Genomic DNA, 18,371 nt, shown 5'->3' with positions numbered 1-18,371 from the left:
TTGTGCTTTATGAGTACTTCATTCACTGTGAAATAAGTACCTCTTCAGCCTGCTGAAAGAGATTCTCTTTGCCTATCATATCCTATATGAAGAGATAGGAGATTAACCATGTTTCATATAAGATGAAAAATTATTTACCTTTTAAAATGAAAGCTACAACTTGAAGAAATGATTGACTACAGGGAACACAATTGAGTGTCGCTGTGTTCCTTACTACGTGCAGCAAACCAGGCTATGTGAGATTTTCTTCTAGGCTGCTTCCTTCTTAAAATACGTATAAGACAGTGAGAAGTATATCTGTGGCTAAATGAGCTGGTTTGCATTACAAACTGAAAAAATATCTAAGCCAGCATTTCATGCACAGAAATAGCCCGGGAAATAGGAATCGCTATATTGACCCATACTGTTTCCCTCCCATAGTGGGTGTGACGGTCTGTTTGCCTGTCTCTCTGTTTCTTTTTTTTTTTTTTTGCTGTATCACCCAGATCCACTGGATTAGGCAGCTCCGCTGACAGCAAGCGTCCTTTATCAAGCTCTCACAACCTCCTGCTCTCCTGCGATGCCTTCAGCCCTTGACACCAACATGAGGTTCAAGTTCTCGATCCTGGCTCTTCTTCTGGAAGTGATCATCATTGTTTTGTTCGGCATATTTGTGGAGTATGACACCAGTGATGTCTCCCAGATTTTATACCCATGTAAGTGTTGCTGTCTAAGATTTATAGATGTTAGAATTTCTTTAAACTAATCCTAAGCAAGATTTCTGAATAACTTATGAGACCTACTGATATAGCTAGAAAAGAAAGGCATGCTTTGGGGCAAACTTTTTCTGAGGTGTGAAAGCAGCAGGCTTCAAAGACAAATTCAAGTTGAGCACATATAAAATTCTGAAAGTAGCTAACTGCTGAGAAGTTAGCTGTTCTGGGAAAGGAGAGTCCTGAAAATAGTCCTAGTGTTCGCATAGCAGGTTAAAACTCAGAGAAATATGAATTGCTTTGAAAAATTCTAGTATTTTCCAGAGATGGATGGCGGTGCTTCTTGCCGGACCTTCTGTCCTGATTACTGTATCAAATAATGAAAATGAACAGAACATTTTATTACTATCATCCAGGTTTCAAAAGGTTGTTTTATGAGAACATGGAAATTGGGCAGCATATTCATCATCATTACAAAATAATTTTGCAGAAACAGGACTCCACGAAGGGCAATAGCTTTTGTCAGAAGGTGGATAACCCTCTCCTGTCTTTCAAAGCAGTGGCTCAGTTGTAGACAGTAATGGTTCAGCCTGCAAACGTTTCCGTTGATTTGTTGTTCTGTAAATGCTTGATGAAGTTCAGGGAGAAAGCTTTTGGCCTGAGAAGTAGTTGCTGACTTCTGCCACCCTCCTCCTTCTCATGCAAAGATCAGACTGTTGTAAATATATGGAAAAATAAGTCTGCAGAGGAGCAGCCTGTGTCTTGCTGGCAGTATTGAAGGTTTGTTGTTCTTCTTCTTGGCTCTGATGTCTTAATGACTTGTAGCTCTAATTGCAATCCTCTTAATGATCATAACGGTACAGAACTCCTTGCTTGTATGTACTATGCATGTAATTTTGGATGTATCCCTCTTTTTGTCTCGTTCCAACTGGCCTTTCAGTGACAGTTGGCCTAAGCAAAAACTATGCCAGAGACCACACTAATAATCTGAGAGCACAGACAATTGTACTGTGGTACTGTTATTTTCTCGACATAGCTATTGCCTAAAACACCTGTCCAGCTACCTCTTCTCTGACTCTACCCCCCAAAAAAACCACAACAGCAACAAATGCAGCCACAGAACAATAGTGTTTTGGGCATCTTTGTATAATTAGGTAAGTCAGAAGGGCGTTTTCTAGCACATGGATCCATCAGACTCAGATTAAGGTCTGTTTGCCCTGCAAGAACACAGAAAATTACTTTCTCCAGTCTGAGCATCATACCTGCTGGCTCTGGCACTAAATTAAGCTGCATTTTCTTGGAGTCCCCCTTACCAAGGAAACTAAAGAAAGGTGCATGGGATCCTCATGCTTATGCCAGTAGTTTAATAGCCTTCAATGGTGCCTTACAGTGCTGTGGTGCATTTCCTAGTAAACCTCAAGTCATCTTCTGGATGGAGACTGCCTGTGCCACACGCAGCACTGTGGATGTTGTATTTCCTGGGGAGCTCCCGGAATAGGCTGTTCTCTCATGAAAAAAAACCCTCTCCCAGCCCTTGTGTGGAGCCCTGGTTTTTAATTTAGTATCTCCATTTTAAAAAGGGGTCAGAGAGAGGGCAGGACCCTCATCAACATCACAGAGAAAAGGGTTCTTCTCACCAGACGCTAACAGTACAATATAGGCCTTTAAATGTAATCTGTCCAGTTAGGGTTCACCTATAGCTATTCCTTCCCTAATACAAGGGTCTAAAATATGTGGAAGAAATTGCCTGCTGTCTCCCATGCCTTTCTGCACAGCCAGTGTATGACTATGTTATTCCTGCACACTGTCCCCCAGCTGTCCACACTATTGAACTGCTAGCAAGCTTCTGGCATGGTTTTGGCTTATGCAAACCAGCACCCTGACCTCCTCCTAGGTATAGCTTTAGGTATAACATAGGTCAGGGACTAGTCTCAATAAGTAGTACAGGTGGGAACAGTGTTTTGGGAGGGAAGAGCATGTAGCTGTACAGGTGTAAGTCAAGCTATGCCATTTGCTTTTTGGCCAGGCTGTTCGGTTTACCAGTAGAAACATAAACTAAGCAAATACCGCAGATGTAATGTTGTACTTTTAGATGCTGACCTAAGAGTAGATGAATCTCATTTACAATAAGCAAGTGGAAGAAAAGCAGGATTTCCTAATACCTGTGTTTTCACTTTCAGGCCTTCTTTCCCTCAAACATCCCTGTCTACAAAGTGCACACAAGAGCACAGTTTGTCCGAGGACCTGGCAGAAAGTTAATGCTATGGTTGTATACATGTATTAGGGCATATCCTGAGCCAGGACTTCCCCTGAGTTCACAAAATGATGGGTTCAAACTGCTTCCCATGCTACCCCCAGAGATGTTAATCCCTCTGTACCTCACAGATTTAGTTGTTTCATCCAGGGGCCAATTTATATACCCAGAACTGCAGTGCAGGGCCTGCTTTTATGTGCCTTAAAAACCTCAGCACTATGAATCCAAAATGTTTCAGTATTTTTGGACTGAAGAAAGATGAAAATAATTGATGATCACCATAGTTTTGCACTCAGGTAAGGGGGCCTGAGATGAGATCATTCCCAAAGTATAGCTTTGCATTATATCTATTTCTGGTGGATGCAAGTACAGGCACGGTGAATTGGATGGACAACTTCAGGTGTGCTTTGCCACTAGAACAGGAGGACAAGGGTGTATGATGGTTTTGCAAGTACTCCTGGACGATTTCTTTAGTGCTGGTATCCTGTACGTAATGTCCTGTGGTTGATCCATGATTCATGGCTTAGGGAAACTGATGTTCCACTTCTGTTCAGGGTTCTACTCTTTACTCCTTTAGACAGAGCAAAATCACGGTTTTAATATAAACCTAGATGCCAGAAGCATCTTTGCGTTGAGATTGACCACCATGAGGAGACCTTGCAGTTGAATTAATATGCTGGTCTTGGGCAGCCTTGCAGAATCATATTCAGGACCTGCTGGAGTGTTTTTCCCAATCTTTATTTTCCTGTCTCACAGAACAGAAGTACTATGTTTTGTTAAGCACAACTAGTTACTGAAACAGTTTATTTCAAATTGTGCTGTTTTCTCCATCATTTGAAATCATTCCAGACCTACTTTTCTTTAAAAGAATGCATAAGAGGTAGTTAAAGCACAAGATATAGGCTAGATTAGTTGAAGGTCTTCACTCAGTCTGTGAAATTTGTCCTCAACATCCATGAATTAACCCAGTTTTAACCAAGACTTTTCATCTTTTGTGTGAGTAAGTACGGAGAGCTTTAAAACATTTATATGAATCCTGGCTAGCCCTCAGGAGGACCCATGATTACATGTCAACCAGCTGGTTGTTTCAAACAGAATTGCTTCTAGTCTTCAGGGCTGGGGTAAGATTTCTAAAAGCACCTTTCAAAAGAGACCTGAGCATGCAGAAGGCCTATTGATGGGCACTGAGAATTAAACTCCTGTTATCAAGGTGCTTTTGAAACCTGTTCTTTTGCTCACGTGTAGAGTCAGGTTACTTATGGGGTAAAGCATCTTTTACTAATCTAGATATGATTTACTGAGATGTTGTGCACATGAATGGGATTGTTTTGATGAGAACAATTCACTTGCTTTGTCTGCAATGATTTAACCAGGAGATTGCAAACAGGAGCAAGTAATATGCTGAATGCTAACAAACCGTAAAAAAGACTGGGAAAATATTCTTACCTGGAGCTAACTACCCTGAATGGGCAAAACTAAAACTTTATTAGAAAGTCCATGGCATAGGCTGATTAAATAATAAAAAGAGCAGAAGTAGGTAATTTTCAAACGTACCCCTCATTTTGTACATGAAACTCAAGTGTGATATAAACTGAAAACTGTTGAAGTTGTCTATCACTTTGACTTGTCATGTTAAGAGTTTATTTAATACATTTCCATTTTCTTCTGCTAAAGTCAAACAAAAAGGCTGCTTTTGTAGATGTTACTGTGCAGCTTTTATGGATTTGCCCTCTAGTTCTGTATTTTTTTGGTAACATTAACAAGCTTTTAATAGTTTTACAAGAGTCAGACAAATAACCCAGGCCACTTCTCAAATGCAAACGTGATGATCCCACAGATTACTGGGTGAATGGTCACTCATAGAAAATTATTTCTAGAAGGGGAGAAAAAGGCTTGTTCAGCATCCAGTTTCCAGTTATCCTCAAAAAAGAAGGGGAGAGAGCTAAAGTTACTCCTTCCCTTATTTGAGAAGACCTTTCTCATGTGACCTGCTAACATATTTTTGTCCCTCTTAAAAAAAAAAAGGTGGGTGATCATCTGTACCTGAGGTCATCAGGATGGTGTTTAGAGGAAGGCTGGGAAGGCTCTCCACTCTCAGCCCTACCGGCACTAAACACTGCTATATGTTTTCCAAGACATTTCAAGGAGAGTTGCTCTAGATGTGCAGTCCGCCACAGGCTGCTGCAAGCTGGGAGGGTGCACAGACAGATGTACCTGTCAAATGATCTTGTACTTTAATATCCTTTTCCTAAACACCCTCTGCTGACGCCCTCTGACACAGGAATATGGGCAAATTAAGCTGTGGGGGGGGTTCTGCATCCACCAAGACACTAAAAACTGCTGCTGGTAGGATCAGGAAGTTTGCATTGGTTTGTATTCTCCCCAGCCGTATCTTTTTTATCTCTTGCCAGGTCCTCTGAAGCAAGGGAATATGTTGAGCTCTAAACAAGACAGTCATTTTCACACAGCATTGCAATACAAAATCTGCAAGTATACCAAAAGCAGAAGCCCAAATGGGGTAATTAAGTTGATTTTTTAAAGTAAGTAGTAAGTGCAACACAAGAGTTTGGATAGTAGTTCTGGAAATTGAGTAACATGGAGGAAAATGGGAAGCTTCCAAAGGACTGCAGAGGCCTCAGAAATCCCATCACTGGCTATTATTGAAGTCAGGAAATAAGTGTGAAAATGTCCAGCCTAAAGAGGAAGCAAAAGGGTTGGGGATGTCTGCGAACCACCTGCATTTCTATGCTGTTTCTTACATGCATGTAGCCCAATGTAAAGGGTCTTACTACATACATGTATGTATTTCAGTGGTAGGCCAGGACTGGAATATGGCAGTGCAAGTATAACAGAGTTTATTAGGAATCTCCAGTAACATTATACTTCTGGGCCCTCTTTTGGCTAAACGTGGTAATGCATATAGCAAAACTATAGCGATGCTGAAAGTACATAACTGGGAAATGTAACTTCAAGCCAAATATTATACTAACCAGGTCAATGTTTCAAGTTTTTCCCGCATATTTGCATGTAAGAGGCAATGAAATAGAAATGGAAAGAAATAGTTTCTCTATAATGAGGTTCTTACTAACAATAGAATCAGAGAAAAAGCTTTAATTACAGGACTCAAACTTGTTTGGTGTAGAGTCCATTAAATCAAATAAAACACTTCAGAGTAACCAAATCTTTTAAAATACAAAATATCCGTGTTATGGTGATAAACTCAGTTTGTATTAAAAAGCCTAAAAAGGGAAATTAAAAAACAAAAACTTAAAAAATTAGAAAAAGAACTAGCCATATTTTAACAAAATTAATATTTGTGAAAAAAAAACATATTTGAAGGAGGGTTAAGTATATGCTGATTAGCAATATTAATTTACTAGTTTAGACATTACCTTAAATGCCTTTTTCTTTTACCCAGCTAAAGAAATCAATCTCTTGTACAGTAATTTTTAGGGATCACAAGCATACCTTTGCAACTAGCACTCTACCAAACAAATCCCATGTACAATTTTGGAGTTAGCCAGAACACACTGGATGTGACAACCTTTATTTGAGGGGGAAGAGAACTATTCTATAAGGACATGTAGCTGTGAAGTTCCAGGTAGCTTCACACACAGAGAACACATCCAGACACATGAAATTTGCTGGTAGAGCAAATAAATAGTTCAATAATTGGGTCTTGCATTTTCCAGACACTCAGTCTTCAACTAGTAGACTGGTCATGAAGTGGGGAAGGATGGGTCGCATTAATGACATGAGTTTGAAACTCTTTTCTTTTCTATTGAATTCTCATTTGTCCCAAGCTTTCCTCCCTTCATAGTCACTCTTCATAGTCACTGCACAGACATGTTTTCCCTTCAGTCTTTCAGGATGTCCATGTGATGATATTTGTTGGATTTGGTTTCCTGATGACCTTTCTGAAGAAATATGGATTCAGCAGTGTTGGTATCAACATGCTCATTGCTGCCTTCGGTCTCCAGTGGGGAACCCTGATGCAAGGATTTTGGCACATGGAAAGAGGGAAAATTCATGTTGATATTAAAAGGTACATGTGAATTTACCAAAACTGACATTTCTATCCCTTAAGATATCAGCAGAAGCCATAAACTACGACATCTGTGGAATCAGACTTCTAAGTACACTGAAATTTGATTGAGCCTTACTGTCCACCTCTCAACATTCATCTGCCCTTCAGCTCTAAAGGGGCAACACCTGGTGCACTGGGCCAAGGGAACCAAAGGGAGGGATGAAATTTGAGGTGGGCCATAGGTGATGTAGAGTGACTGCTTTGAATTTCTGGAGCTGTGGAAGCTGGAAGATTTCCAGCAGTAGCACAACACCTCCTGAATCCAGCAGGCATGAAAGGGTCTGTCCTTCCATGACAATGAGGGGTCACAGAAGAAGTGCTGGAACAGTGTGTCTATCCACTTATGAGGTTTTCTCCTACACCTCAAGAAATTATTTGCATGAGCACCATACTGCAGTAGGTTTTGGACCCCAATCATAGAATGAAAGACCTCATGAGCAATGTCTCTAGACATTTTTAATCCCGCTCCCATTCATCTGTCCTGCTTCTACCAAGGTCTCACAGAGTTTTCTACATCTGCAGTTCTGTTTTCTGAGATAACTTGTAGACAATTTTGAAAGGAACAGCATCCAAATGTTACTGAGGGAGAAGCAGAAATAATATAAGTAGCTTCTTAATGCTTACAGACAGGCATTTGTAGAGGGACCCATAAGTTAGTGCCCCTCTGTGCTGCAAGTTTTTGACCAATTTGTGTTTTTATATATCTTTGCCATTCCCCATAACCTGTTAATGCTGGTCCTTCCTGACAGCTAGTGAAAATATGATGCACAGTGATAGAAAGGCATGCAAGGCTTTTGAAATGAGATAAACCATCTGACCAAAGCTAAGAGCTCCCTGTCATCTTTGGAGTTCAAGTGACAGTCAGAGCTGGAAATATCCCTGCACATCCACAATACACATCTCATCTGACCTTTCACTGTAATTTCAACCAGCTAAGTGCATATATGGTATAAGCAGGATGTAACCTTCCCACACTTTTTCCTCAGTAGCTGGGAAGATCCCTGCAAAACCCATCTGGAAAGGTTTGATTTAATTTTCATCCACAGAGACGATCTTGATAATTTTATATCTGAAGAGTTAAAGCTTTATCATTTTAATGATATGACAGGTTTGATATTACAGCCTTATTTCAGGTCTCTTTAAACTTATTTTCTTTTTTTCCTGTGTTTTTGTTTTGCTTTGTTTTTATTCATTTTCTTAACTTCAGCATGATAAATGCAGACTTCAGTACAGCAACTGCTTTGATTTCATTTGGAGCAGTCCTGGGGAAAACAAGTCCTGTTCAGATGCTGATCTTGACAATTCTGGAGATCACAATCTTCGCATGCAATGAACATCTAGTTACAAAAACACTTCAGGTACAACTATTTAGCAATAACTGTTTTCTGTTTATAACAAATGCTTTCACTTTGTAATACTTCCAGTTTACATATTCTAGGTTCTAGTTTCTACCATAGAAAATAAACCATTAAAGTCATCCAGACTTCTCCTTCATCAAATCCTCATCTTTATGCTGTGTAAAACCTGTGGCATTATTTTGGTTCCCTATTACAGGCCACAGATGTTGGAGCCTCAATGACTATTCATGCTTTTGGAGCTTATTTTGGTTTGGCCGTAACCCTAGTTTTGTATCGTCCTGGTTTGAAAAACAAACATGAAAATGAAGAATCTACCTATCATTCGGACATATTTGCCATGATTGGTAAGTGAAGTAATAGTGAGTGCTGATCAGTTGTTCATCCCTCTTTCATCCCTATGGTTTAATGATTGCCTATTATTACGCTGCATCCATTTTCTTAAGTACACTCCTAGAGGAGTACTCTTTTTTGTCTGATGCATGCACAATGTTTTCAGTGACACACATGTTCTTACAGTTTTTCCCTGGTTAAAAAAAGGAAAGATCAAATTAAAGATGCATTTTCACTGTGCATTAGTGGTGACTCCTTTTTTCTTGTATCTTCTGTTATAAGCAACATTTCCATAGAAATTGGCCATAATTAAAAGTATTGAGCTGTGCCTGTCCCACTAATGAATGTTAGAAACCATACATCTATCTGTCCATGAGATCAATTAATAGATCAATTTACCAGCTAAAACTATCAGTTATATCAATAGATGATAAAGGATTTGCATGTGAACTGTCTTGCTAATGCATCCTATCCTGGTATGGTTTTCACAGTGGTGGTGAGCTCTGGCAGTGAGTGGGGCATGACAAGAGGTCACAATGTGTGAAAATCTTCCAGTAAGATTTGGCAGAGACCATGAGTCAAAACCCCAGCTGCCAATGTCAAAAGCTTCTGCGTAATCTATTATTTCTTCCAGCATTTTGGCTATTCCATGTTTCTTACTGATCATCGTCCTCATTTCTTGTAGCTAGTTCTGTTATGTAGGACCTTTCACATTGTAATACCCCTTGTGACTGAATAGTCTTTGTTTCATTTTGACTTATATTCATCCAGGTACCCTGTTCCTTTGGCTTTTTTGGCCCAGTTTTAACTCTGCCATTGCATCTGAAGCAATTTACCAGACTACCGCAATTGTCAACACTTATTATTCCTTGGCTGCATGTACTGTTGTAACATTTGCCCTCTCCAGCCTGGTGGATCCAAGAGGCAAATTCAGTATGGTAAGAATCACATTGCAACCTCTGTTAAATCGAGTCACCCCTCTATAATAGGGATGATTGGGCAGATTCCCAATGTCTGTGAGCTGTCTGGAGCCTTTGCTCATACTGTGGGCAAAATCAGAGCTATTGTTCTAAAAGCTATAATGTAAGATTGGGCCCTGAGGCAACCCACCCTGCTTTAGGTATGTGGTGATTCCTCAGTGGGGTCACTGCATCTGGAGAGTGAAAAGCTCTTAGACATTACAGAGATGGTCCTGCTTCCTTGTTCTCTCTTGTCACAGAGCCTGCTGGACCACAGAGACATTAGTCCAACGTTCAGGTGGACTTTTGGGTCTTACTCTAAAGAAGATCCTATGTGAGTTGCCATGTTGCAATAGCCAAAAATAAGTCTCTCAAGGCAACGACCTGTTCCCTGGCAATCTCACGGTACAGCTGCACAACAGGCAAAGCCAAACCAGGTTGGGGTTGCCAGGCTGCCAACCTTTCATCTCCTTGCCCTAAAATCCAGCCCTATGTTTTCACCCACTTCTTTCAAGCAGTTGCAGTGTTTATCTAAGCCCAGTGTGAGCAGGCACAGTTCAATGAGCTTGCAGAATTTGCTGCAGCTGTAGGAGGCAGTTCGCACTGGCTCAGCCTGGTTTCTCGAGTGGTCAGACGCAGTTTGCAGTCCACTTTGCAAAAGTTGGACTTCATTAAACTGGCCCCAGTTAAACTGGCTTAGAGCAGCTTTGAACCAACACCCTGAACATGTAACAGGGAACCCTGTTTTAAATTCCTGTTCATTATTCATTGGAAAAATCCCACCCGAGGAAAAGGAAAACGTCTATATGCAAAAAAAGCCCTAAAACAAGCCTCTGTTCCACATATATCACCTCCACCACTGTATACTCTTTCTAGGTTCTCATTCAAAATGCCACCCTGGCAGGAGGAGTAGCAGTGGGTACCTGTGCTGACCTGTCAATCCACCCTTTTGCTGCCGTGTGCATTGGGAGCATTGCTGGAATCATCTCTGTCCTTGGGTACCACTTCCTAACTGTAAGTATTGAGGACCCACCTCTGCTCTCATTTACTTATTGCTTCACTGGCTTTACTGGAACTCCCTTGGTTTGCTAGAAAGGGACTTTAGAAACTGGCTGATAGAGTACAGAGAGTAAGTGCTAGATAACAGTTATTTTTAAATCAGTGTGATTTAAATATATGCTTATGAGCTGACTTCAGTCCATCACCTAGCTCAAAACAGAGAAGGATCACGAAGATATTAGAGTTCATTAGAATTGGGATTTCTGTTCAAGGAGCTGCCAGAATTTTGCTCCAAGCCCATGTTTCAGTGAAATAAGACTAATTACATTTCAGTCTTTTAAAATTTCTAAATAGGTCTGTAATTAAAAAATATTTTTGAAGTATAAAATGGAAGTGTTTCATGTGCAAAATGTAGAAACAAAATATTCTGACTAAAACTGTTTAAAGTGGCATTTCCTGATGGAAAAACATTCTGGAAGAAAATACTTGACTAGCAGACTCAGAATAGGTGTGTATGTGTTACTCAGCCACCTCTTTCAGCCTTTGCTGCAGTGGCTGAAAAGATTAGGAATATCAGTGGACTGTCATGTGTTTTGTACCATTATATTTATGATGGTAGCTTGGACATTTGTACCATTATTCATACATACTTGGTTTTCTCTGCATATAAACAATTTCACAGTGAAGGGAAAGATAGCAGGTTTTATAGCTAAACTTTGCATACGTGAAATAAGTTAAATTGGTTTTTGTACTTCTGCACTACTTTCTTTTGCATATCATCCTAGAGATAATGGAAGACTATAAACTCACTATAAACTTCCTATTTCCCCTCATTTCAGCCTTTGTTGGCATCCAAGCTGAACATTCAAGACACTTGTGGAGTTCATAATTTACATGGTTTACCTGGAATACTGGGAGGTATCGCTGGCATCGTAGTAACTGCGATAAAAGAGGAAGTTAGGTGAGTTGTAGAGAGAAGAGAGAAAGGAGTTTATTGATTTTGAAGGTCTCTCCTAATTTCCCACCCTCCTTGGATCTAATTATGATTTTTTTTTCAGAAAATGCATCTTTGATTTGATGTCAAACATCATGTTCTGGTTTAAATAGGACTCTTCTTGATATCCTGCCTTTAACACACTGTTTATATGCCAAGCTTGTTCAAACTAAAAGCTCGAGTAAAAATAAATAAATAAAAAGCAGCATAAAAAACAACATACAGAACCATTCAGACGTAGAAGAATCTTTATTATGATTCTACAATTACACTGTTGGTAACTGTAAGATTTCCAAGAAAATTGGCAAAATGGGATATTTGACTATCTTAAAAGACTCCAGGAGATGAAATGCTGGTCTTTTTGACAAAGGGGAGCATTCTTTAAAGGCTTACGAGATACTAATAACCTTTTCAAAGAACTTGTTTTCATCTGTAGCCTAAAACAAAACCAAAATAAAATCATGATTTCTGTCTTGTATACAGCAATGGCAGGGTATTTTCCTATGAGCCATTTTGTCCAGCAGAGAGTAAGTACAATGTTGTAAGACCAATTATCAGTCTCAAAGTGTAACAATTTTTTGATTGTCAGTGGTTTGTTTTTCTGCCCTTTTCAGGCAAGGCGTCCGCTTTACTCCTGGCATGCAGGCTGCTGCCCTGGGCAGCACAATTGCAATTGCACTGGCGGGCGGAGCATTGACAGGTCAGTATGATGCATAAAGCAACTGAAATATATGTGAATTTCGAGGTTTGCCCATGGAGAACTTCAATGTATCGACAATTTCATGTGAATAATACAAAAGAGAAAAATAGAAATAATGCATGATGGCACACTGGCAGAAACTTAAATATGGAAAAGCAGTTTTCCAATAATTTTGTCTTCAAATGAAGCCTAGATATCTTACTGAATACATGTTTCAAAGATACTGCGTTGTATATATAGGAATAGTAAGACGTTGTTCTGGATGGAATTCTTTTCTAGATTCAGGCACTTAAAATTCTGAACAGTAACTAGTTTGAGATTAAGACATATTCATTTAGGTGTCACATGTTTCCATGTAATTGTGGATACTTTCCAAACAAAAATTCAGGCTGAAATAGAAAATTCCAGTCCGAAATCTGGGAAAGGTTCAAGCAATTAAAAACAAGTTCTTATTCGTGTTGACATGAAGAAACCTGCATCACCTCTCATAATGAGTGACCTGATGTCCCAAGATGGTTGGGCATTTCTGTAGACTAGGAAACGAGTCAGAAAACTCAGATGACTCCCCAGGGCATATCTGAGGAACATTTATTTGGGCATTTTGACCATTTTTTAACCTCTGATTCCATTTTTCCTGCAGGTGGTATTCTAAAGCTGCCCTTCTTGGGACAAGCACCTGACCAGAACTGCTTTGATGACTCTGTTTATTGGGAGGTAAGATACAACCTCCCTTTATTTTCATTATGTTGGAAGATGTACGGCACACCACAGTCCTGCTCTCCTGGGGTTTGTGGTTTGCACACGAGTCAGCTTTCAAAAATGTTGCTCTGCCTCAGGCTGTGAATTTATCAAGGCCACCTTCAGGATCTTTTTTGGACTTGCTAGCTAGTCATGCCATTTACACTGGACTAACTGTGAACAAAAAGCAGAAATAGAGCCAACAAATTGAGACCTCAGTGGAGCTCTTTATCTCCCTTTTAAGTGCTCGCTGTGTCAGGTATCCTCTTCCTTCTTGTAGTTTAGACATGATATTTGCATTTTTGGCTAAATGGTGCAGCTTTTCTAGCATCATCTAGAATTTCATACTGAATGAAATTTAAAGCACTTCTTCAGTATTTGTAGGGTAAGTCTCCCTTAGGCAGAGCAGAAGCTCTTCTGCTTCCTGTTTGAATGATCTGACCACTGAGGTTATCGGAAGAAGACGGGCCTCCTGGCACTATTGTTTTATGCATGAAGACACAAACAATGGGGCTGAGAAACAAGTACATCTGAAATAGCCCTGCTAGACTCCCTTTACACCTAATGAAGAGATGGCTGTAGATTGCAGTTTATTTGAATCCTTCCAGATCTATGTTAGGTTACATGAATTAAAACCTTGAAAGTCTCTATATTCTCTATATTCCCCATTGATAATGAAAGACCTTTCATTGCCTGCCTCAGATGTAGAGCTCTATACCGTAGAGACCTAAATTTGATCAGTTGAGTCCCACATACACCTCTGAGTTGGATGCCTACAATAAAGTGCAGAGCAGAAACTCAGACATACCTTTCCTCTTGGCTAACCTAAGAAGCTCCCTGTACTGTTTGTAGGCTTTCTACATCTCCCTTCATTAGAGACTGATGACAGATTCTTAATCTAGGCAATCTGCATTTTATCCTTTATGCCAGGACAAACCCAAAAAGGCACGACAAGAAGAAATACATGATATACATTCCTTGTAAATGAAATGTTGTGAACGCAAAATATTTTATTAGTTTTTTAATGAATTAAAGTCCAGTATGAACCACACAATTTGGTGAGAGAAAGTTTGCGGTCTAAGGGGAAATTTTGAGCCAAAAGAGCAGCTGTAGCAATGACAAGCAGGAAAAACAACTTTTAATGACAGCTCTGCAAGTCATTTGCTGTTTGACCTCAGAAAAGTCAAAGCACTGTTTTTTGGCAAGACCTGAAATAGGCTGTCATATGTAAATGATAAAAAATGTCAGGAAAAGGAAAGTTTTAAAGTGTGGCTGAAGAATTCACAGCCTGTGTTGACCAGTGATAATAACACAACCCTGCTCAATTGAAGGTCTTGCAGTATTAGTAGAACTGCTCAGAAATATTCCATTCTAAGTGAGCTTTATCAGGCAATGGGAAGGGACATTGATATGTGGCATACAACATCATTTACATGTCATTAGAGATGGTCACCTTGTTCCTTTAGCACTCTTTGAAAATCCCAGATATTAGTTTTGCACTCTCGTAGCTAACGTCAGTGTTAAGGAATTCTTCTATTAAGAAAACCCTGAATTCATCCCTTAGAATTCAGAACTGGTGGTCCATGTCGGGCTGGGTCAACATTAATAAATAGACACATAATATATACAAACAGAATTACATTCTCAGTGTACTTTAGTCTCCTTTTATGGCAAAAGGAAGTCCATATCTCATCAGCTGAACTCTTCTCTGATTTTCATGGCAGGTTCCAGAAGAGGAGAAACCACATGAAATTCACCCCAACAACTATGATGAGCACAGCAGATTTGAAGCTACCATGTAGAAAAATAATTCCTCTGTAGTATTTGTCCTAATGATGCTCTTTTCAGTTTCTAATGCTAAAAAACAACATCCGAGTATTGTCCTAACCACACTGGGTTTTCAAGAAGGGGATGTAGATAGCTATATTTCTGTAATATAAAACAGGCTTGATTTTAGAATACACAGTCATTATGCCAAGCTCAGGTGAATGAATTACATCCTTCCAATACATTTATTCATCAGAAAAACCCACCACAAACTGCTCTACAAAATTATCTGTATTTTATCTTTTGTCATCACTGAGTCAATATAGCTATTGAAACAGCCTTTGTGTTTCAAGCCTATTGCAGGATACCATATTTAACTGCAAGATTCCTGAGTTACAGTCACATCCTTCAACTGCGTAGGGATAATCAAGAAGAAATGGATTGATATTGTTTATTTGGATCCTAACAAGCTTTTCACTGAAGCATCCCAGATTAACTTTTTAAGAAAGTGTGTTGTCCTATTTTGGATGGGGGAGAAAATGTGCTGTATTTTGAAGATTGGTTATGACAGGAAAAAAAATGTTGAAATCATTTTCATGGCAAAGCACAGAATACAGTGATTGATGAGGTATACTCAGTGGCAATGTGAGTATCAAGATTCTTTGTTAATATGTTTATTGAAAGGGAGAAGAAAGTGAAATGGTGAAAAAATTCATTATTGGCATGGATTTATTTAGACTGTTTCAAGGACAGAATAAGGGAATTGAGTAGGAGCTATGAAAAACAAGTAATTACATGTCTTATTACGTCCAACAGTAATAAATGGATAGTAGCACTGTTAATGTCAAGAATATAAACTGAACTAAATACTAGCTCCAAGAAAAAGCGGGAGTTGTTAGGAACTGATTGGAAAGCAACTATGTTCAGCCTACAGAAGACACACTGGAGAACTGTGTGGTGAGTCGCTGCCTTTGAAGTCACTGCCTCCTAAAACAAGAGAAAGCAGAAAGAAGAAAATTGAAGCTAAATTAAGGTAAACTAATTCCATCCAAGAAGTGATGATAATGGCTGCTTAATTAAGAGAGACCAAAATTGAGGTATCTGAAGGAACTCTATGAGATGACAGTAGCTGGGAGCAGAGTCACACATCTGTGCCTACCTACATGGGGTAATGCATTGAGAGGCAATGGATGGGAGAGGAAAATCTAACAGAAGGATCACAGTGCCTCTAGGCATTATTCAGACACAGAAAGCTACCGCTGATGTCTCAGAAGGACAAGCGACAGTGGATGAACTTTCAAGACTTTTTTATATTAGCATCTTATTTCAAGTCTTACTTAACAGATTTAAGGGGAAAACTCCTCTCATATAAAATAGCACAGAAATTTTTGGTTCTGCTGATGTATTTTTCCTTGAAAAACTTTAGAAAGATACCAGGCAGGGCTGTCCCATATGTTATATCAGCTGTATACTGCTATACATGTCATATTTCTCTCTATGAATGAAAATACCCTTGTTGTAACACACTTTAGTTCACATATGCTCTTTTGCAGATGTGCAATGACTGACTCTTTTCTACCTTATTGGCTAGGAGACATCTTTTATCCTTTCAAAGCTTTCACACAATCATTTTTGTAAAACCTGAGAAGGCATTTAATAATGTAAATATTGCATATGTAAAGATTTTAGAAGTGTTTTGTGCATAATTTACAAACACAAAGTATTGAAGTATTTGAAAAAGACTCCATATGTAGACAGACTGTAAAAATCTTATCCTCAATACATGAAGCTCACTCCTCAAAATCCTACATGGGGACTCAGAGGATCTTTCATTCACCTACAGCTGTGAGGTAACTTCACTGATTGTGAATGTTCACCACAAAGGAATACCTGAGTGAGAAAGTACCACTTACTGTGAGTAAATCTTTCAGAATGATGCCTTCAATAGTTATCTTTAGCTCTTTAAAACAAAAGGGGGAAAAAATAAACGATGCAGTTTTGTTCTCCAGTTCTCCTTATAATCTTTCCATAGACCTTCGTCCACTAAGTATTCATTACTGTCCTCTGCCTTTTTTCAGAAGATTACTGCCGCAGAGAAATCAGTCCTTCAGGTTCCCTCAAAAAACAGACTAGGGAGATGGATCCCTTTACATGGAGATTTATTCCACCTAACCTAGCTACCATTTTCAGGAAATTCTTTGTTTCCTTTTTGACAAAGAAGGACCCTAGAAATAAGGCCTGTAGCAAGAGGACAAGGAGGAATGGTTTTAAACTAACAGAGGGTAGATTCAGACTAGATATAAGGAAGACATTTTTTACAATGAGGTGGTGAAACACTGGCCCAGGTTGCCCAGAGAGGTGGTGGATGCCCCATCCCTGGAAACATTCAAGGCCAGGTTGGACGGGACTCTGAGCAACCTGATCTGGTTGCAGATGTCCCTGGCCATGGAAGGGGGGTTGGACTAGACGACCTTTAGAGGTCCCTTCCAATCCAAGCCATTCTATGATTCTATCATTCTAAGTCTAGCTTAGCCTGGAAAACTATATTTTAGATGGCTGAAACCATGTGAGTGGTATATGATTTTAACAACTGAAAGAGGGATTAAAAATGCAGCTGTGAAAAACACTTCATAGGTCCATCCTGATGTTCACAATACTTAAAAACTAAGGAATAATACAGAAAAAGCATTAGGACAATGAAAAATGTAAAAAGTCTGTGTTGTAAAAGCATCAAGCAAGAAATAAGACTAGAAGTGACCTTTTGAACAACGTGGTGCAGCCAGATGACTAAACCCTCATGTGAAGTTAAGCTAAAGTGAACAGGATGTGAGAAACTGCAGACCGTTATATGAGAAAATTGCTGAATGTGACAGGAAACAATATAACATTCTGATAAGAATTACAGATAACACCATGAAAAATGAAAAGTGAGTTATATGAGAAATGGCCTGATAGCACAGATAATTGTAGGGAAGAATTGGGGACCTTCTGGGGAGCATAACCTTGAAAGGCCAGCGAGTGCCCCTGTAAGCATAGCTGAAATACCAACCTCAGGTACAGATGTAGCAAATCTGAGACCAAACAAAATTTAATTAGTGGGCAAAGATGGGGAAGGCAAAGAAATAGGAAAAGGGACAACGAGGCATGCAAAAAAAACTGCAATGAGGGCTCTCTGGGGTATCTGTCAGGCAGTCCTGAGATAGATCACTGCAGCCTGGAGCAAGACAATAAATCAAATCTCTTGTTTTGGTCATCTATGTGTATTTGATTTCCTCCTGTGATCTCCACCCTGCTATGGTGGAGAGCTGCTGACCCTTTTGCTCATCAATGAGGGAGCCATACACTGGCAGGAAAGAAAAGCAAGGAGTTAAACGAGACACAGGGTGGAAGATGAACTTTGAAAATGGGACTGAAAAGTACAGTACAAAGTTAAAGTACAACTACTCTAAATTTGAGGTTCACGATGACTAGCATTTCTTTTCTTTCTCATAAA

At 39.4% G+C, this 18,371-nt stretch overlaps 1 protein-coding gene across 1 annotated transcript; it reads left to right on the top strand.

Annotated features, from left to right (window-relative positions):
- Window positions 1-486: 486 nt before the first annotated feature.
- Window positions 487-16,883, top strand: RHAG (Rh-associated glycoprotein). The gene is made up of 10 exons (XM_009319690.1): window positions 487-695; window positions 6,808-6,991; window positions 8,241-8,391; window positions 8,588-8,735; window positions 9,493-9,659; window positions 10,557-10,694; window positions 11,519-11,640; window positions 12,288-12,373; window positions 13,014-13,087; window positions 14,836-16,883. The coding sequence occupies exons 1-10, from the start codon at window positions 560-562 to the stop codon at window positions 14,911-14,913; spliced, it is 1,284 nt and encodes a 427-aa protein (XP_009317965.1). The 5' UTR covers window positions 487-559; the 3' UTR covers window positions 14,914-16,883.
- The last annotated feature ends 1,488 nt before the right edge of the window (window positions 16,884-18,371 follow it).

The sequence above is a fragment of the Pygoscelis adeliae genome, unplaced genomic scaffold, assembly GCF_000699105.1.
Source record: "Pygoscelis adeliae isolate BGI_AS28 unplaced genomic scaffold, ASM69910v1 Scaffold121, whole genome shotgun sequence".
Lineage (NCBI taxonomy): Eukaryota > Metazoa > Chordata > Aves > Sphenisciformes > Spheniscidae > Pygoscelis > Pygoscelis adeliae.
Note: the sequence above shows the minus strand (reverse complement) of the source record. Positions and strands in the feature narration are given on the sequence as shown.